This window comes from Hippocampus bargibanti, linkage group LG01, assembly GCF_051943395.1.
Source record: "Hippocampus bargibanti isolate YZ-2025 linkage group LG01, ASM5194339v1, whole genome shotgun sequence".
Lineage (NCBI taxonomy): Eukaryota > Metazoa > Chordata > Actinopteri > Syngnathiformes > Syngnathidae > Hippocampus > Hippocampus bargibanti.
The window spans coordinates 17,175,388-17,197,516 of record NC_142734.1 but is presented as its reverse complement, the minus strand read 5'-3'; the positions used below and the strand labels follow the sequence as shown (position 1 = coordinate 17,197,516).

The following is a 22,129-nucleotide window of genomic DNA, read 5'->3' as shown; positions in this document are numbered from 1 at the left end:
TATATATATATATATATATATATATATATATATATATATATATATATATATATATATATATATATATATATATACATCCCAAAAACATGCATGGTAGGCAGATTGAACACTCTAAATTGTCCCTAGGTGTGAGTGTGAGAGTAACTGTTGTACGTCTTTGTGTGCCCTGCGATTGGCTGGCAACCAATTCAGGGTGTCCCCCGCCTCGTGCCCGAAGACAGCTGAGATAGGCTCCAGCACCCCCCGCGACCCTAATGAGGAATAAGCGGTACGGAAAATGGATGGATGGATATATATATATATACACACACACACACACACACACACACTCATATATATATATATACACTCATCAGTTTGGCATACGGGAGATGAGGGTTCGCCCGCTTGAGGCTGAGAAAAATGAGCACAAAACATCATCCAGTGTGGGTCCTTGGACAAGACCCTTCACGCTAATGCCTAGTGGACCTAGCTAAGATAAGTGGACACATGGATCAATACATGAGCAAAGCACAGGAAGGCATTGGTAGAGATACTAGAGGTGCCAAACATCACCTGCTGGTTGACAGAACAGTCGCACAAAACTGCAGGTCCCGACATGCCAACCTGAGCACAGCCTGGATTGATTACAAGAAAGCATATGACTCGATGCCACACACATGGATCACTGAATGCTTGGAGTTGTATAAGGTCAACAGGACCCTGAGAGCCTTCCTGTGGGACTTCCAGATACAGACTGACAAGATGGTAATGGCCAACCAACCAGATATTGTGGTCATAGATAAAGGGCAAAGGAAAGCCATTATCGTGGATGTAGCGTCCCGAGTGATGGAAACATCAGAAAGAAAGAACATGAGAAAATCGAGAAATACCAAAGGCCAGAGAGGAGCTGGAGAGAGCCTGGAAGGTAAAGGCGACAGTTGTGCCTGTGGTGGTCGGAGCACTCGGGGCAGTGACCCCCAAACTAGACGAGTGGTTGCAACAGATCCCGGGAACAACATCAGATATCTCGGTCCAGAAAAGCGCATTACTCGGAACAGCACGGATACTGCGCAGAACCCTCAAGCTTCCTGGCCTCTGGTAGAGGACCCGAGCTAAAAAAAAAATGGGGACAAAAAATGGGTGAGACGAGGATTGTTATACACTCATATATATATATATATATATATATATATATATATATATATATATATATATATATATATATATATATATATATATATATATATATATATATAAAAATAATGAGGAATAAGCGGTACGGAAAATGGATGGATGGATATATATATATATATACACACACACACACACACACACACACTCATATAATATATATACACTCATCAGTTTGGCATACGGGAGATGAGGGTTCGCCCGCTTGAGGCTGAGAAAAATGAGCACAAAACATCATCCAGTGTGGGTCCTTGGACAAGACCCTTCACGCTAATGCCTACCTCATACAATGATGAGAGACAATAAATCGAATGACATGCCGGCTCAGACGTCGCCCGGCCAAACAAGGTCTGCTCTCAGGTGCTGGGGAACTGGAGCACCTTGATGAAAAACGGGCTACTGGAACAAAGCGGAGATGGACGAGATGCGATAACATGGCTCTGTTGGAATGCTACTACTCAAGCAACCCTAGTCAGAGGGGTTACATGCGAAATGGTTACTTCGAAACCCACAGTCACAGTTGACAACGAAACAACTAGTCGCTCAGTATTCCAATATCCACAAACGGCAATTGCTATCACAACTTGAGATTGATGAGGTACAACACAAATTCCAAGGTGAAGGGCCGCAGGCTGCCACATCAGAGGAAGAGGTTGGACCAGAGATTGGGAGGCAAGCCCCAATGAATGATGAGATTGGGAAGCTAGCCCCAATGAATGAAATGCTGAGCGAAGCAGCAACTGACCTGAGAAATAAGATCATGGCAATAATGAAAACTGGGCAACCAAGATACCGATTACAACGGCTATGTGAAGTACCACCTGAAAGTCTCATGGAAACTGTGAATGCAGCACTGAGAGCGACCCCGACCGGAACGATCACGGAAACCAATGAGCTGATATACGCTTCAGCATCAGTGATCATAGAGATGCTTGGCTACAAGAGTAACCGTGAGAGCCACGAGATTCGTTACCTACCATGGAAAAGACGGTTGGAGGCTAAGATCAAGGCGGCTCGGAAAGATGTGAGCCAGTTGACGGAGACCCAGAGAGGTGTGAATAAAAGGCCAATACCCAAGGGGTATATGTAGATAACCATACCTGAAGCACTCGCAACTGCCAAAAATGGCTCCAGGCCTTGTCCAGTCGCCTAAAGAGGTACACGAAAGAGAATGAGGCCAGAAGAATAAACAGGCTGTTCGCAACACAACCTGCGAAAGTGTATGCTCAGTGGCAGGGTCTAACAGCAGAGCAGACCCTCCAAGGCTGGAAACTGAAAGATACTGGAAAGGCATATGGGAGAAGGAGGTCGCACATAACAGCAGTGCACAATGGCTGGTGACTCTGAAAGAGGAGCACAGCAACCTCCCTGAACAGAACCCAGTTACCATCACAGCGGCAGACATACAACAACGAGTCTCAGGTATGAAAAACTGGACGGCACCAGGCCCGGATATGGTCCACACCTACTGGCTAAAGAAACTCACAGCTCTCCACGAGCGCCTAGCAGCACAAATGAACCAGTTGCTGATGGATGGGACTCACCCAGGATGGCTAACCAAAGGCAGATCATGAAGGATTCCTCAAAGGGCGCAGTTCCTTCCAACTATCGGCCAATAACCTGTCTCTCCACAACATGGAAGCTCATGTCAGGCATCATTGCGGCTAAGATAAGTGGACACATGGATCAATACATGAGCAAAGCACAGGAAGGCATTGGTAGAGATACTAGAGGTGCCAAACATCACCTGCTGGTTGACAGAACAGTCGCACAAAACTGCAGGTCCCGACATGCCAACCTGAGCACAGCCTGGATTGATTACAAGAAAGCATATGACTCGATGCCACACACATGGATCACTGAATGCTTGGAGTTGTATAAGGTCAACAGGACCCTGAGAGCCTTCCTGTGGGACTTCCAGATACAGACTGACAAGATGGTAATGGCCAACCAACCAGATATTGTGGTCATAGATAAAGGGCAAAGGAAAGCCATTATCGTGGATGTAGCGTCCCGAGTGATGGAAACATCAGAAAGAAAGAACATGAGAAAATCGAGAAATACCAAAGGCCAGAGAGGAGCTGGAGAGAGCCTGGAAGGTAAAGGCGACAGTTGTGCCTGTGGTGGTCGGAGCACTCGGGGCAGTGACCCCCAAACTAGACGAGTGGTTGCAACAGATCCCGGGAACAACATCAGATATCTCGGTCCAGAAAAGCGCATTACTCGGAACAGCACGGATACTGCGCAGAACCCTCAAGCTTCCTGGCCTCTGGTAGAGGACCCGAGCTAAAAAAAAAATGGGGACAAAAAATGGGTGAGACGAGGATTGTTATACACTCATATATATATATATATATATGATATAAAAATTATATAAAAAAAATTATATAAAAAAATCCCATTAAAATGGGAATAATCTGTTTCCGGGTTTCCATAAAATATAGTTTTTAACTAAATAAGCCTTAAAACTACACACAACATGCCTTATTCTATGTATAATAAATGTGCTATTGTATTGTAAGAAATACACTGCATCGTATCATAAAGTCACAAAGAGAGGCACATTACATGAGGACTGTAATTAAAGAAATAAACTGTGCTGTAAAATAAAGTTTTTCTTCAACTTCTTCGATTGCAAGAGACCGTCGCTTTGAGAGCACGGAAACACCTTTTGCAACAGACACACCTTTGATGGCTTCTGTGCTCGGCCACTAAATCACACGAGCGCACACCTCGTTCGTGTTTTTCAATTATCTCCTTCTTCTCAGCGACGGTGATTTTATTTTGTGTCTTCCTGGGCTGAACACGAGCCTGTGGTGGTTTTTTTTTGGTCCCATCATAGTAAAATTATCAGCAAAAAGCTCCAAGTAGGCGATCGACGTGTGCATTCAATGAGAGGGGGTGTGCAGCGCCGGCTGGAGCGCTGTTTGGTCGTGTGCTTCCGCCGAAGATCACTCTGCCAGCAGTGGTGTGTGTGTATTATATATATATATATACAGTAAAGTCTCGTTATATCGATATTCAAGGGAGTCCGAAAAAATATCGATATAACCGGGACTATCGATATATCCGACCCTGTTTGCATGTAATTTTCTCCGTGCGTGAATAGAAATAGTATCGATATAACCGGGACTATCGATATATCCGATATCGATATAACGAGACTTTACTATATATATATATATATATATATATATATATATATATATATATATATATATATATATATATATATATACACACACACACACACACACACACACACACACACACACACACACACACACACACACACACACACACACACAGTGGGACCTCGGTTTATGAACCCCTTGGCTTACGAACTAATCGGTTTACGAACGTTACATTTATGAAAAAAAATTACCTTGGCATACGAACTATTTTTCAGGATACACACGGAGCTGCCACAATGAGTAATGTTTCGTTCGTGAATGTGCCCGTTCTCCAAACAAGGAAATGGCAGCGGACTTTTTTTGTCCTCTATTCCCTGCCCCTGGGGTATCGGGTTACAGACAGAGAGAGAGTGAGGCCTTCTCCAAAAAACAAAATGGCGTCTTCGGTTAAAGCCACGTGATTGGTCAAGAACCCAGCAGTGTGATGGGGGGGGGGGGTCAAACATTAAAGAGACAGGGAGACAGAGAGAGAGAGAAAACACACACACACACACACACACACACACACACACACGAAAGGGAGAGGACAGAGCTTGAAACAAAAAAAAGAAAGGAGGGGAAAGAAACAAGTAAAATGGTGAGAAAATGGATAGAAAACAGTGAAATGTGGACCCATTTCAACTTTGATCATTCAAAAGCGGAGTGTAGACTGGAAGATTAAATATCCCATCAATCAGGCTCCACAAATAACCCGCAGAAGTCATCTGCACACTTGATGTAAAAAGCTATTAACCCAGCTAAACAGATCACAGTTGATGAACTAGATACAATTATCACAGAGAAAGCACCTACAAGGGATCATTCCTCAAGATGGTGAAAGAAGCCTATGTTCCTCATCAAGTGTTTAATGCTGAGGAAACCGGAAACTCCATTCCATCAAGCCATTAATGACCATCACAAAGCTAAATAAAATGAGTATAGTTTATTTCTTTAATCATAATACTATAGCACATTTATTATTCATAAAATAAGATATATTTTGTGTAGTTTTAAGGCTTAGAAAATTAGAAAGTAGAAAATTATGTTTTATTGGGACCTGGGAACGGATTCTTCTCATTTTAATGGTTTCTTATGGGAACATTTTTTTGGAGATGCATACTTTTCGCCTTACACACTCTGTCTGGGAACCCATTAAGTTCGTAAGCCAAGGTCCCGCTGTATAAAAATAAAAATTAAAAAAAAATCACTGCCCCGAGTGCTCCGACCACCACAGGCACGACTGTCACCCTTACCTTCCAGGCTCTCTCCAGCTCCTTGGTATTTCTCGATTTTCTCATGTTCCTTCTTTCTGATGTTTCCATCACTCGGGACCGCGACATCCACGACAACGGCTTTCCTTTGCCCTTTATCTATGACCACGATATCTGGTTGGTTGGCCATTACCATCTTGTCAGTCTGTATCTGGAAGTCCCACCGGATCTTTGCTCGGTCATTCTCTACTACCTTTGGAGGTGTTTCCCATTTTGACCTTTGGGTTTCCAGTCCATACTCCGCACATTTGTTTCGGTAGACTATGCCAGCCACCTGGTAAGCTTTCCCTGCCAGCAATGTTCCCTCTAATTTTTCATGTGTGTGAGCAGACACACAAGCTTTCTGAGCACACTGAGGACCCCTGTGAGCAACATCAGATGTGGACGCTGTGGCCACACGCCTGTTGAACTACGCCTATGGGCAGGGCACATTCGTGCCGTTCTGCTCCGATTGGCTGCGTAACGTACGTGAACTGTACGGCATTATTGGCTGGACACCTGTCACTCCAACAAATAACCTGGCACCTGAGTTATTTTGCAAAACGGCACAAAATATATATACTGTATATAATTGGTCTAATTAACTAAATTATATCAGTTCTAAAAATAGATATTAAGTAATGCATTTCTGTTTTATTTTATTTTGTGCGCTGCATAGATCACCTGAATATGTGCAAGCAGTGCGCGATTGCGCACGCGCGCAGTTTAAAGGGAACATTGCCTGCCAGTATCTTACACCCTGCAGTTATGTGTTGGATTGTCTCAGGTGCCTCTTTGCACAACCTACACACCTGTGGCTGATCACGGCTTGATTGGCAGGCAAGGCTTTTAAGGCGGAGAGCCTCTGAGTGTGAGCCCGGGGGAGACAAGCTCTGTTGCTGTGCTCCGTGGAGAAACTGATTGCTGCGTGGAACTCATTACCAGTTGGGACCATACGACAGGACACTGGATTCGGACCTTGCTAAAGGTGGCTAGCCTACATGAGGAGGACATCAAGAGGGGTGAGGCCTAGAAACTCATGGAAAAGAACTCCGTCTTCAGTTTCACCTCAGAAGAGACTTTATTATGATTTAAATATTGGAAGAGACACTATTCTTGCCTTTGTTACTTGTGAGTTCCCCCTGAAACCCTTTATTAAAACCTTTGTTTGTACTCAAACCTGTCGCCCATTGCGCTCCTTGTCCTGTCCCGCTGAGAGCTAGCCTCTCATGACATTACATATGGTGGGGAATGCGGGCACTGGACAAGCGTTAATAAGTGCATGGACATAGATGGTTTGTGTTATGTTTTTTCTAAATTGAAAATATCTTCAATTAAAAAAAAAAAAAAAAAAAAAAAAAAAATGGAAGACATTTTGAAAACCCTTCTCGCAAGTCAGGAAGCCCAATATCAGGCCAATTTGGCTCTCCTAGAGGAGCAAAAGTGAGCAAATGAACTGAAGGCAGAGGAATTGCTCTTGCAAAAACAAATGGCCGCCAAGAACATTCCCTGGGTGAAGGCGGGTGATTTTTTAGCCAAGATGGGGGCGACGGATGATATCGAGGCGTACCTGCATACATTTGAAGCAACAGCCATTCCAGAAAGGTGGCCCAAGCAGCAGTGGGTGGGATTGCTTGCACCCTTCCTGACAGGGGAATCACTGAATGCTGTCCTGGACTTGACCGCAGACAGAGCAGAAGACTATGATTATCTAAAAGCTGAAATTCTCAGCAGACATGGGCTCACCAAATTCGGAATGGCACAGCGCTTCCACACCTGGACGTTCCAGCTAGACCAACCTCCACGGGCACAGATGCACGAATTGGCCCGCATCGCCTGGAAGTGGCTGGAACCCGAAAGGAGCACGGCAGCTGAGGTGGTCGAGGCCATTGTCGTGGATTGCTACTTACGAGCCCTGCCCTATGAGGCAAAAAAGATCATCAGCCAGCAGTCGCTGACTACTACCTGTCAAACAGTGGCAGCAGAGGAACAGTACCAGGCCACAGCGGAGATGCTACGAACGACCAGGAAGGAAACCGGCAACACATCCCCACCAGGACTGGAATGGCCCGCACAAAGGGCGCCCAAGCTCCCCAACATAGCCAAGATGGCTCCAGGCGGCAACAGAAGCCCACCCAGGCAGTGGCAGATGCCCAGGGGCACTGAGCCCAGACGATGCTACAGATGCGGAGAGACGGGACACATCTCACGGCAGTGTGGAAAACCAACGGAAGAGTCCAGGCCGACCGCTGACTCTTCCAGTGCCCACCCTGCTCACTATGCCTCCCTCCTGGGGGATAGTGACAGCTCACTAACAAGACCCCCCACCTGTCCAGTGACAGTGAATCAACAGGATGTTGACGCCCTGCTGGACTCCGGAAGCCTGGTCACCTTGGTGCGCCAAACGCTGGTGGATCCAACCAGGTTGTCTCCAGAGAAAACCCTTCCAGTTTTCCTGTGTCCACGGAGACACCAGAGAGTACCACACCACCGAACTCACCATGACCACAACCAAGGCAATCATCCGCACGGTAGCTGGTGTGGTTGACTCTCTCCCTGTACCCCTCCTGATTGGACGCGACTTCCCGGCCTTTCACCCACTGTGGAGAGAAACACAGGAAAGACTGGCCCGACTACCTCGGAAGGGGAGAGGTAAGACGCGTGTAGTGAATACCCAAGCCTACCCCTCTGATTCACTCTCCCCAGCCTGTGTTCTCCTAGGGACAGCAGATGCACCACCGGAGACGGAGTCTGGCCCAGAGACCACCGAGGAAACTCCAGACCCAGCAAATCTCCCGGCTTCCAGTAGTGATGAGAACCCAGGGACTCAGAAGCTGCCTCCTCTAACAGGCCGGTATGGTACAGCCCAGTTACAGGATCCTACCCTTGCCAACGCCATGAAAAATGTGCAGGTTTTAGAGGGTGTAGTACTGGGGGAGAGGGCAGGTCCCACCTATCCCCATTTTGCTGTTGACCGGGGGTTAATATACCAGGTAACGAAGCAAAATGGTGAAGTACGTGAAGAACTTCCCGTGCCACAGCCACACCGAGCTAGAATCTTGGACTTGGCACACACACACCTGCTAGGGGGACACCTATGGGTAGAAAAGACGAAAGAGAGAATCTTGCAACAGTTCTTCTGGCCAGGGGTGCACAAGGATGTGGAGAACTATTGTCGTTCTTGCCCCGAGTGCACACAGGTGGCGCCAAACCCCACATACAGAAACCCGCTCATTCCCTTACCCATCATTGAGACCCCTTTTCAGAGGCTTGGGGTGGATATAGTTGGACCTCTGCCAAAAAGTGCTAGGGGACACCAGTAAATTTTAGTTATGGTTGATTATGCCACTCGGTTTCCAGAGGCTATTCCCCTCAGAAAGGCTACCACTAGGCAGATTGCAAAGGAACTATTTGATCTCACCAGCCGGGTGGGAATCCCAAAGGAGATACTGACAGACCAAGGAAGCCCCTTTATGTCCAAGGTCATGAAGGACCTATGTGCCCTGCTCAAGGTCAAGCAACTGAGAACCTCCATCTACCACCCACAGACGGATGGGTTGGTAGAACGGTTCAACAAGTCCCTCAAGGCCATGATGAGGAAAGTGATCAAAGAAGATGGCCGAAACTGGGATCAACTGCTGCCGTACTTGCTGTTTGCCGTGAGGGAGGTACCACAGTCTTCTACTGGTTTTTCACCCTTTGAGCTGTTGTACTCTTACAGACCCCGGGGACTGCTGGATATCGCCAAAGAGGCTTGGAAAGAGCAGCTGTGCCGACAACGTACCCTCATCGAGCATGTGGGGGACATGAGGGAAAGGATGAAGGCCATTTATCCGATGGAAGCGGCCCAACGACAGCAGCAAGCCTCCTACAATAGACCTGCCCAGCCTCGAGAGTTCAAGCCAGGAGACAGAGTGCTGGTCTTGGTGCCAACGGTGGAGTGCAAATTCCTGGCATCCTGCCAGGGGCCCTTTGAGGTCATCGAACGCATGGGGGAGGTAAATTATAAGGTGAGGCAACCTGGTAAGAGGAAACCTGAGCAGATTTACCACGTTAACCTCCTAAAGAAATGGCATGCCAGAGAGGCACTGTTCAGTTGTCTCCCCCCCAGCAAAGCGAAGGAACCGGCAAGAGAAGAAGTTCAGATGGGTCCAAGTTTGTCCCTACACCAACGCCAGCTGACGCTCGAATTGGTCGAGCGTAACCAAGACGTCTTCTCCTCCATACCTGGGCACACAGAGGTGGTGCAACATGAGATACGCACCATACCTGGAAAAACAGTACACCAGCGTCCATACCGTTTGCCGGAGGCCCGTAAGGTCGCTATTCAGGAGGAGATAAGGAAGATGCTGGAACTTGGAGTGATTGAGGAGTCCCAAACTGCCTGGGCAAGTCCGATCGTGTTGGTTCCCAAGCCAGACGGGTCAATACGATTCTGCAATGACTCGGAAGTTGAATAAGGTGTCTGAATTTGATGCGTATCCGATGCCTCGTGTTGATGATCTCATTGACTCCCTGGGACAGGCACGCTTCATCACCACGCTCGACCTCACAAAGGGTTATTGGCAGGTGCCCTTAACCCCGGCATCAAAGGAGAAGACAGCCTTCGCCACGCCTGAGGGACTCTACCAGTACACCAGGCTCCCGTTTGGTCTCCATGGAGCACCCGCCACGTTTCAGCGCCTAATAGATCGGATTCTCACCCCCCACAAGAGATACGCGGCAGCATATTTGGATGATGTTGTCATACAGAGTCCCGACTGGGAGAGTCACTTACCCCGAGTGCAAGCTGTGATTGACTCCCTCAGAAAAGCAGGTCTCACAGCAAACCTGAAAAAGTGCAGGTTGGCATTTGGCGAGACCAACTACCTGGGCTACACTATAGTACGGGGGCTGGTGAAGCCTCAAGAAGCAAAACTACGGGCTATACACGATTGGCCCCAGCCCCTTTCCAAGAAGCAGGTGAGGTTGTTATTAGGCCTGGCTGGCTACTATAGACACTTTATTGCTGACTTTGCTACTATAGCAGCCCCCATAACAGAATTGACGACCAAAAAAACACTCCCGGTTGGTGAAAAGGAGCCCAGAGGCCGAAATGGCCTTCATCAATCTAAAACAGGCGCTGTGTTCCAGTCCGAACCTGGTGGCACCAGACTTGAGCAAACACTTCATTGTTCAAGCTGATGCATCAGAAGTTGGTCTGGGGGCTGTACTCTCGCAAGTACATGGAGGAGAGGAACATCCCATCTTGTACCTTAGCAGGAAGCTGTTGCCCAGGGAAAAGAACTATTCCACAGTGGAAAAAGAATGTCTTGCCATTACATGGGCGCTGGAGTCATTTCGCTTCTATCTCCTGGGTAGACATTTCACGGTGGTCTCTGATCATGCTCCTCTACAATGGAAGGCCGCAAACAGGGAGACCAACCGCAGAATAACCAGGTGGTTTTTGAGCCTGCCCGCATATATATATATATATATATATATATATATATATATATATATATATATATATATATATATATATATATATATATATATATATATATATATATATATATAGCCCTGGATAGCTCAGTTGATAAGGCATCGGTTTGGCAAATGGGAGACGAGGGTTCGAATCCCACTTGGCAGAGAAAATGAGCACGAAAACATCATCCAGTGTGGGTCCTTGGGCAAGACCTTCACGCTAATGCCTACCTCATAAAAATGACGAGAGACAATAAATGGAATGACATGCCGGCTCAGACGTCGCCCGGCCAAACAAGGTCTGCGTCAGGGGCTGGGGAACCAGAGCACCCTGATGAAAAATGGGCTACTGGAACAAAGCGGAGATGGACGAGATGCGATAACATGGCTCTGTTGGAATGCTACTACTCAAGCAACCCCAGTCAGAGGGGTTACATGCGGAGAATGGGGGCTGAATGGTTACTTCGAAACCCACAGTCACGGTTGACCACGAAACAACTAGTAGCTCAGTGTTCCAATATCCACAAACGGCAATTGCTATCACAACTTGAGATTGATGAGGTACAACACAAATTCCGAGGTGAAGGGCCCCAGGCTGCCACATCAGAGGAAGAGGTTCAACCAGAGATTGGGAGGCAAGCCCCAATGAATGAGATTAGGAAGCCAGCCCCAATGAATGAAATGGTGAGCGAGGCAGCAACTAACCAGAGAGATAGGATCATGGCAAGAATGAAAACTGGGCAACTAAGAAACCGATTACAACGGCTATGTGAAGTACCACCTGAAAGTCTCATGGAAACTGTGAATGCAGCAATGAGAACGATCCCGACCGGAACGATCACGGAAACCAATGAGCTGATATACGCTTCAGCATCAGTGATCCTAGAGATGCTTGGCTACAAGAGCAACCATGAGAACCACGAGATTCATTACCCACCATGGAAAAGACGGTTGGAGGCTAAGATCGAGTCGGCTCGGAAAGATGTGAGTCAATTGACGGAGACCCAGAGAGGCGTGAATACCCAAGAGGTACACGCAGATAACCATACCTGAAGTACTCGAAACTGACAAACAAAGGCTCCAGGCCTTGTCCAGTCGTCTAAAGAGGTACATGAAAGAGAATGAGGCCAGAAGAATAAACAGGCTGTTGGCAACACAACCTGCGAAAGTGTACGCTCAGTGGCAGGGTTCTAACAGCAGAGCAGACCCTCCAAGGCTGGAAACTGAAAGATACTGGAAAGGCATATGGGAGAAGGTCGCACATAACAGCAGTGCACAATGGCTGGTGACTCTGAAAGAGGAGCACAGCAACCTCTCTTCACAGCGGCAGATATACAAGGAAGAGTCTCAGGTATGAAAAACTGGACGGCACCAGGCACACCTACTGGCTAAAGAAACTCACAGCTCTCCACGAGCGCCTAGCAGCACAAAAGAACCAGTTGCTGATGGATGGGACTCACCCGGGATGGCTAACCGACGGGCGAACAATCCTGATCATGAAGGATTCCTCAAAGGGTGCAGTTCCTTCCAACTATCGGCCACAACATGGAAGCTCATGTCAGGCATCATTGCGAGACTAAGATAAGTGGACACATGGATCAAAGCACAGAAAGGCATTAGTAGAGATACTAGAGGTGCCAAACATCAGCTGCTGGTTGACAGAACAGTCGCTCAAGACTGCAGGTCCTGTCATACCAACCTGTGCACAGCCTGGATTGATTACAAGAAAGCATATGACTCGATGCCACACACATGGATCACTGAATGCTTGGAGTTGTATAAGGTCAACAGGACCCTGAGAGCCTTCGTTGCAAACTCGATGAGGATGTGGAAAACCACACTTGAAGCCAATGGCAAGCCAATAACGCAAGTGTCCATCAAATGTGGCATATACCAAGGTGATGCACTCTCCCCACTGCTGTTCTGCATAGGACTGAACCCCCTCAGCCAGATAATTGCCAAGACAGGCTATGGATACCGCCTCAGAAATGGAGCTACGATCAGTCACCTCCTCTACATGGATAACATAAAGCTGTATGCTAAGAGCAAACGGGACATAGACTCTCTGATCCACACAACCAGGATCTACAGCAGTGATATCGGAATGTCATTCGGACTGGAGAAATGTAGTCGGATGGTGACTAAGAGGGGCAAGGTAGTCCACACTGAAGGGGTCTCACTCCCTGAAGGAACAATAGCAGACAATGAAAACAGCTACAAGTACCTCGGTATACCACAGGCCAATGGCAACCTCGAACTAGCAACAAGGAAAGCGGCTACGACCAAATACCTCCAGCGAGTGAGGCAAGTCCTCAGAAGCCTGCTCAATGGCAAGAACAAGACCCGGGCAATAAACAGCTATGCCCTGCCAGTGATTAGATACCCTGCAGGAATAATAAGGTGGCCAAAGGAAGAGATTCAGACCACGGATGTTAAGACCCGAAAACTCCTCACCATGCACGGAGGGTTCCATCCCAAGTCCAGCACCCTGAGACTGTACACAAGCCGTAAGGAAGGAGGCCGGGGACTAGTGTGTGTGAGAGCCACTGTCCAGGATGAAACATCCAAGCTCCATGAATACATCAAAGAGAAGGCTCCAACGGATGATGTACTCGGAGAATGTCTCAGACAATGGGGAACAGAGGATGAGGTGATGGAAGAGGGACAATCATGGGAGGAAAAGCCCCTACACGGGATGTACCACCGAACCATAGCAGAAGTGGCTGATCTCAAGAAGTCCTATCAGTGGCTAGAGAGGGCTGGCCTAAAGGACAACACAGAGGCACTCATCCTGGCTGCCCAAGAGCAGGCCCTGAACACCAGAGCCATAGAGGCAGGGATATACCACACCAGACAAGACCCAATGTGTAGGTTGTGCAAAGAGGTGCCTGAGACAATCCAACACATAACTGCAGGGTGTAAGATGCTGGCAGGGAAAGCCTACATGGAGCGCCATAACCAGGTGGCTGGCATAGTCTACCGAAACATCTGTGCGGAGTATGGACTGGAAACCCCAAGGTCAAAATGGGAAACACCCCCCAAGGTGATGGAGAATGACCGAGCAAAGATCCTGTGGGACTTCCAGATACAGACTGACAAGATGGTAATGGCCAACCAACCAGATATCGTGGTCATAGATAAAGGGAAAAAGAAAGCCGTTGTTGTGGATGTAGTGGTCCCGAGTGATGGAAACATCAGAAAGAAGGAACATGAGAAAATCGAGAAATACCAAGGGCTCAGAGAGGAGCTGGAGAGAGCCTGGAAGGTAAAGGTGACAGTCGTGCCTGTGGTGGTTGGAGCACTCGGGGCAGTGACCCCCAAACTCGACAAGTGGTTGCAACAGATCCCGGGAACAACATCGGATATCTCGGTCCAGAAAAGCGCAGTGCTGGGAACAGCACGGATATTGCGCAGAACCCTCAAGCTTCCTGGCCTCTGGTAGAGGACCCGAGCTAAAAATGGGGGACAGACACCACCCATGGTGGGTGAGACGAGGATTTTTTTTTTTATAACTTCACAGTACAGAGGTCGCCGGTTTGCGTCCCGGTCCGGCCTCCCTATGTGGAGTTTGCATGTTCTCCCCGGACCCGCGTGGGTTTTCTCCGGGTCCTCCGGTTTCCTCCCACATTCCAAACACATGCATGGCAGGCAGATTGACCACTGCAAATTGTCCCTAGGTGTGAGTGTGAGAGTGACTGTTGTATGTCTTTGTGTGCCCTGCGATTGGCTGGCAACCAATTCAGGGTGTCCCCCGCCTCATGCCCGAAGACAGCTGAGATAGGCTCCAGCAACCCCCGCGACCCTATTGAGGAATAAGCGGTATGGAAAATGAGATGAGATGAGATATATATATATATATATATATATATATATATATATATATATATATATATATATATATATACAGTAAAGTCTCGTTATATCGATATTCAAGGGAGTCCGAAAAAATATCGATATAACCGGGACTATCGATATATCCGACCCTGTTTGCATGTAATTTTCTCCGTGCGTGCATAGAAATAGTATCGATATAACCGGGACTATCGATATATCCGATATCGCTATAACGAGACTTTACTGTATATATATATATATATATATATATATATATATATATATATATATATATATATATATATATATATATATATATATGACGTCAGCCCGGTGTCGGTCAGGCTCTGGCTGCCACCCACGATGAAGGTCCACCCGGTCTTCCACATGTCCCTCCTCAAGCCGGTGGAAACCAGCTCCCTAGCTCCCTCCAAACCGGGTAGGCTGCCAGGGGGCGTCCGTTGAGGGGGGGCCACTGTCACATCCTGATTGGCGTCAGGTACGTGCCCCTCCCCTACCTGCTCCTCCGGGCTCACGCACCTGATCCCTATCCACTGATTGTGCCTTCTGGCTATAAAAGTCACCCGGATAGGCTCGGTATTCACCGGTTTATTTCCGCATTCCACGCCCTTGTCGCCTCACAGTACGCAGGTTGGTCCCCCTCTGCAGTCGTTGCCTTGCTTTTCCGTTTCGCCACTTTATGTTTGTTCCCTGCGTGTCTCAGTAAAGCTTCTTTTGAACCTATTCCTGTCTCCATCGAGTATTTTGGATCCAGCTCTCCTTTTTGTCCGACGAAATCTGTTGCCACACCTCGTTCGGACGTGACAGCTGAGATAGGCTCCAGCACCCCCCGCGACCCTAATGAGGAATAAGTGGTACGGAAAAATGGATGGATGGATCGATATACAGTGAGACCTCAACTTATGAACTTAATTGGTTCCCAGACAGAGTGTGTAAGGCGAAAAGTGTGTATCTAAAAAAAATTCCCATAGGAAACCATTAAAATGGGAATAATCCGTTCCCGGGTTTCCATAAAATATACTTTTCAACTAAATAAGCCTTAAAACTAAACACGACATACCTTATTCTATGTATAATAAATGTCCTATTGTATTGTAATGAAAGAAATACACTGAATTGTATCATAAAGTCACTTTATTTACATTTGTGATGGTCATTTATGGCTTGATGGAATGGCGTTGGAGGTCGAAGGTCAAAGGGAGTTGGTGTTTGGAAAGAGAGGCGCATTACATGACGAATGTAATTAAAGAAATAAACTGTGCTGTAAAATAAAGTTTCATTGACCTTTTTGATGGTCGTTGATGGCTTATGGAAGGAGAGTCACCTTCCATAAGGACTGTTGGTAACTTAACCTGTGGTGCTGTTCGGTCGTGTGCTTCCGCCGAAGATCACTCCGCCAGCCGTGGTGGGTGTGTATTATGAAAATAGTGCTTATTATAAGGTTTAATTTTCATAAATTTGACGTTTGTAAGACAAAAAGTTTGTAAGTTGAGGTGTTTGTAAGTTGAGGTCTCACTGTACATATATCGGACAAATCATGGGACAAAAGACGGAAAACAGCACTTCGTCCAAATACTTGCACATCTTAAAACACTTGTTGCTGGCAAAATTCCTTTGGACAGACCCAGTTGGCATCAGATACCCGAGCTGCTCATTCAGCTGTGCCGAACAATGTGCACGCACACACACATACACAACACACACTCCTGGTACTTTTCCCGGTTGCTACCGGTGACCAAAGCCACACCTCTGGAGATATGTGAATGGACAGTCAGTCACATGCTTTACACCCTCTTCTCTTTTTTTCACTTCCCCTCAGTCAACAAGTATAAAACGTGAGAAAACAAGTGCATACTGTTTTAACACCCGTCTCACGTCCTGTGCAACCTTCAGTCCTCTGCAATCAAAACAAAAGATGCCAGATGAATCAATGGCATTTGTTGTTGCGGAAGGGCAGCAAGCCTGATAAGATTGAGATTTACACAGTCAAGCCTTCAAACCAGCGACAATCAGAAAAGCAGCCGCAGGAGCTCACACATGAACTTTGGAAACAACCCTCATGTCCAAAATCTGCTGGCCATTAGCTGATATTTCATGAACTGAGACTAAATGAGTACAAATGACGTCAACAAAAAACATTCCTGTTTTTCCCATGCTCTCCTGTTTTTCCCATGCTCTCTCCTACTTTCACCAAGTGAAACCAGAGGGGGAAAAATCCCTGAGAGAGATGCAAAGTGAGAGCGGTGCGGCACGTAGGACACTGCGGGAACGGGACAGAGAGTGCGTGGACCGTCACAGATGAGAGGCGGCATTTGACAAAAAAAATTGTGATTGACGGAAAGAATGTCAAACCCCCAGGGAGCGTGTGTGTGTGTGTGTGTGTGTGTGTGTGTGTGTGTGTGTGTGTGTGTGTGTGTGTGTGTGTGTGTGTGTGTGTGTGTGTGTGTGGATTGAGGGGATGATCAGGTTGAAAGAGAATGGACAAACATTAAACATTTAGTCAGTGTGCCCCTTCAGGGGAGAATATCTGCTGGTTCGATGGAAAAACAACAATTGCGCGGCTCTCAAATGGAGGATAATGTCTTGAGATTGAATCAAATCTGTCCTTTTTCAGTCCAATCACATCAAAAGCTCTTTGATTTATGAGAGCCTAAAAACGTGGCATTAAATAAAATAAGCAGAGTCTCTGAGAGAGACATTCCACTTGGATGAACTTGGCCTTTCCACCAACCTGTAGTTGAAATGGATGTTACAGTGTTTGTCAAGTTGGTTCCAAGCAGCGCAACGAAGTTTCTCTTGCGGGAAGACTTTATGTAGTTTCTCCGTGGGACTTTGTGTCCATACATCCACATAATTACAAAAAGGGTCAGAGGTCACTGATGTTGACTCACAAACTCTCTCCTTGCAACACGATAGTCAAGCTTTCGACAATCCTCAATTGACTGTGTCTGGAGAATGCTGGACATGTTTTTGATGGTGAATACAACGGCCACAAAACAAACAACAGCAAGTCCAGAAAATCAGCTGACGTTTGTTTTACCAATTGTGCGTCTAAATCACTTTTTTGGGGAGGAAATCACTTTTTAAATTTTTGTTAAAATGTGCTTTCTGACCTGACAGTAGAAATGACCTTTGGACATAAAATTCATCAATCATGCCTCGAATCATATATGTAAGAAACTACTGTGACAACGGAAATACGACAAATAAACATAAATTGTTGACAAAGAAAAGCAAAAAATACAAAATGAAGTCTAATCACAGCACTTAACTCATTCACTGCCATTCAGAAATTTATTCGGAAATTGAAAATATGACATCGAGTGCCATTCCCAAATTTGTTCGGGTTTTGGTTTTTTTTCTTGTTTGGGTGCCGATAAGGCACTGGCCATGGCCTTTGGCAATATTTTTTGACTTCCACAAAGGGGCAGCATTTCCCTTTTTGGTGCTTTGTTCCAGCGTCAGCTGTTGTTAAAGCCAATGTTTTGCATTGTATTTTGGACAGCCACCCTCATTTCAAGTTCATATAACTCCAGACCCATATAATTTAGGAATTAACTCTTTTTTATGATGAAAGAAAAGAGTCTAGGGTTTCTAACACTGCATTGAATGTTTATGTAGTCCTAAAACTCAATATTCTGTGGGTTGTGTAATTTGAGTGAATGACAAAAAGCCTGGCACTGGAGCGGACACATTTTTGCACATTTCTGGCAGTGAATGAGATAATCTTCAGGTTTTTTTTTAACAAACCCGCAGGGATGATGCTGTGTTTGGGTGACAAATGTTATCAAGTTATGCCTTGCATCTGATTGGTTGTTTTTCCTCAGGCGTTGTGGTTTCTTGCAAATCCAAATTGAGACATAAAGTGGGGCCCCAAAGATCAGATTTTTTTCACAAATCATAACCATCATGTCTTACTATCAAGTCACAATAACTACTTTAACATATGACTTGAAGGGGTGGGGGGGGGGTCAAACTCCCTTTAATATTGCAGTTTCTAATTAATCTGACAACACTGCTGTGATGGAATCCCCGCACTGCTTTCAGACATATGGGCTGTTTGCGTACTATAGAGGACATGCTGTGATGCGGTAATGTGTAGTTCATTGCATTTCAGCTAGGTGGAAACTTCTCAGCATTTTTAAGACAATAGTTGTTCCTTGACAAGTTATCTACACTGTACACCTGACTATTGTTGTTGCAATCACAAATAATCGGACAGACTTCAATCCAAGGAAGAGCCGACATCCTTCTGGATCAGTCAGTGGCGACAATGCGGCAACTAGTTGTCTTCTTACATCATACACAGCCCTCTCTCATCACCTTATTTGTTCAGTCTGTTTATTGCAACTTGAGGATGTGGGAAGCGTAAGAAAATGCTCGGAGGACTGTCAGTCTCCAACATGAATAGAAACAACAATCATCTTGCTCTGACCACCCGCCTCCTCACATCAGGAGAGCTGTGTGGTGACGGCTATCTTCGCACGTGTGGCGACTTGAAACTAGCAAAGGGAAGAGACTGGGTGTCAAGATGGGGGGCGGGGTATGCCTCTCACCGGGGTAAAAAAGGAAAATACGGGCAGCTATTGTCCGAGATGCAGAGCGGCCAGATTTGCAGGAGCATCATGGTATGAGAACAGGCAGAAGAAAATGGGTTGGGGGGGTTTAAAGGGGCCAATCTGGTAGACGTCTCCTCTTGTTCTCTCTCCTCAAGCAGCTCCACATCCAGGGGGTTGTAGGCTGAATCAATAATGAGTGTTTGTGGTGCACAGCATGTTGGGGTGTGGCAGCCCCTAACACTTAACAAAACAACTTCAGAAAAACAATTTCAATTGTGACCTCAAAGTGTGTATACCTGTCCGTGTTCCCCTCTGGGTGAAAAAACATGACAAATGCGAACACATCTTAAATTGAAGCCTAAAAGCTCGCATTATACCTCTAATCCTATGAAACGTTATCAACCATGCCAAATTTATTTGAGCCCAACGTCACTGTATGATGATGTGCACTTGTCAATTATGTCCCAGCGAGGTGTGAAGATGTGACTTTTCAAATTGGATTGTTGTGCAATGAAAGTGTTTAACATCCCTCTCACTTGACTCCCAGCTGCGCCGAAATGTACCAAACGTTACAAGACTCCAAGAACGCGGTGATCAAAAACTGATTAAGCGTGGCAGTGTGAGAGCCAAACTTGACCAGCATCAGCATTCAACCACATCCCGTTATGCAACATCCCCGCTTTGTGATGCAAACTTAAGTTAAAGCTGCCGAAACTATACGGAAGTTTTTGGACACAAAAAAATCATCAGAGTCGACGCTTAAATAATGGCAACATCAACCACTTGTTTGAATGCCTTTTATGGACTCGATGGCGCGGGGGGGGGGGTGGTGGGGCGGGGATGTTCTGTACTTACTCCTCTTCCCATGGTTGATGAGATGACTCTTCACTCTTTAACAGAATATCCACCTTCAATTAAAAAAAAACACCTTTAAATTAATATAAAAAGCAGGGTATGCCGCCGTCCTTTTTCTGTTTATCTTTCCCCCCACAAGGGATCAGCACGTGTCGCCCCTCTCCGCGAGCTCGAAAACGGCCGCGCAGTGCCCCTTACTTATAGACGGCGTACCTTCCATTTTGACGTCACACAACTTGCCATGACAACCCCACGGATGAGGGCGGGGCGTCCTCTTTTATTGGGCGTTTTTTCTTGCTTTCATCTCTCCATCCATATCGCTCTTTTCGGCTTGCCTTGCAACTCAGAAGAGGTTATTTATCATAGATGAGGAAGACAATACACTGATGTGGCAGCATTTTACACTTTTTTTTCTCCATGTATTTGCACACATACGTTCCGTGTGTGCAAAATATGTTGAGAATCATGGTGTGTGAGAGCACCACGTATACTGATTCATCCACACATTACAAGCTTGACAGTTGGTGTGCATGGGGCTTTGCGTGCAGTCAGCTTGCTTGTTTCCAAATTCTCATTCACATGTTGATGAGCACTTTTCTCTTGTGTGGCAAAAAAAGTGTCATCAAATGGAATTTGTCAAAGACACACACATACACATACACATACACACAGGCCCCTTTTGGCTGTGAGGCCCACTTGGCATATCCACGCCTCTTCTCCCCTGACAAGTGGAGCCCCTGCTCATTGTTTCTTCAAACACATTTCACTGGCTTGCTGCAGCTATTGGGAGAACTGTGCTGGCTCCAGGATGCTGAGTGCACTCTGTCACCTTTGCAGAGAGACAAGGTTGGAGGTTTAAGCACACTGGAGGTATAGCTCAAAGGCCAAGCATAGCCTTGGGGTGTATTTCCACTATGGTATGTGTTGCTGATAGGTAAATTCTCAGTGGACTCACAATTAAGCTGGGGTCACGTCAACCTTAAAACTTCCAATGCATGTTCTATGGGTGCCTCGTAAATTAGCAAACAAAATCCCAGGTGGACAACGCACAGATGGGCGCACAGCAGCAGCTCGTTGCTTGAGCACATGTATGTAAGTGTTTCTGTTTATGAGCTGTATTTTTGTTTTGCATTCACATCCCCGCATGTGTGATCCGTGTTGCTTGTGTGTTGCCAGTTTTGCTCTATAAATAGCATCGATTTTATTTAGATGTTGGAGAGAGTCTGAAGGGGGAGGTCTTGAATGAGTTGCCATAGCAACAGGCACGTTCTGGTGCTTGTGAACGGAGGATGAAGGCATGATGTCAACCTCCTTTTCATTCTGTCTCTCTCCCAACTCTCTCCATCCCTCCCTTCATCGTTGAAGTGAGTACTGGCATGAGCATTTGTGAGAAATATTTGAAACAAACGAAAACACATCCACAGCCAAAACATGCCCATTGTTTTCTTTCATCTTTTCTTTCTTGTCTTTTTTTCTTTAAATGGCACAGACTCATCTCTTGGCCTGCTAAAATGCTGCTTCAGGAAGGTAGCTGACACAACTTGGCGGCAGCATAGACATTGAAGTCTCCTGCTATTTACAATGGTACAGATTGTAAACGAAACGGCAATGACAATTTAGCTATTGAACTGGCTGTCACACACTACGGTCTACAGCCTGTACTGTCTAGTCCACTAGAGATTACTTAGTGTATGTTAATAGTATGACAAAAAAGTCACCTGTCCATGTTAGGTTCACCCCCTCCCCATTTTATTCTGTACAAGTCTGTGGGGGGTGGGGGACTGAAAAACACTGAAGC

At 46.3% G+C, this 22,129-nt stretch overlaps 1 protein-coding gene across 1 annotated transcript in view; it reads right to left on the bottom strand.

The window, feature by feature from the left end:
• The window catches only part of LOC148903358 (sodium/potassium-transporting ATPase subunit alpha-1), a 29,580-nt gene extending 9,073 nt beyond the window's left edge, over positions 1-20,507 (bottom strand). The window contains exon 1 of the mRNA XM_089001063.1: positions 20,332-20,507. Within this exon, the coding sequence (XP_088857189.1) occupies positions 20,332-20,343 (12 nt within the window). The 5' untranslated portion in view covers positions 20,344-20,507. The remainder of the gene's footprint in view (positions 1-20,331) is intronic.
• Positions 20,508-22,129: the final 1,622 nt, after the last annotated feature.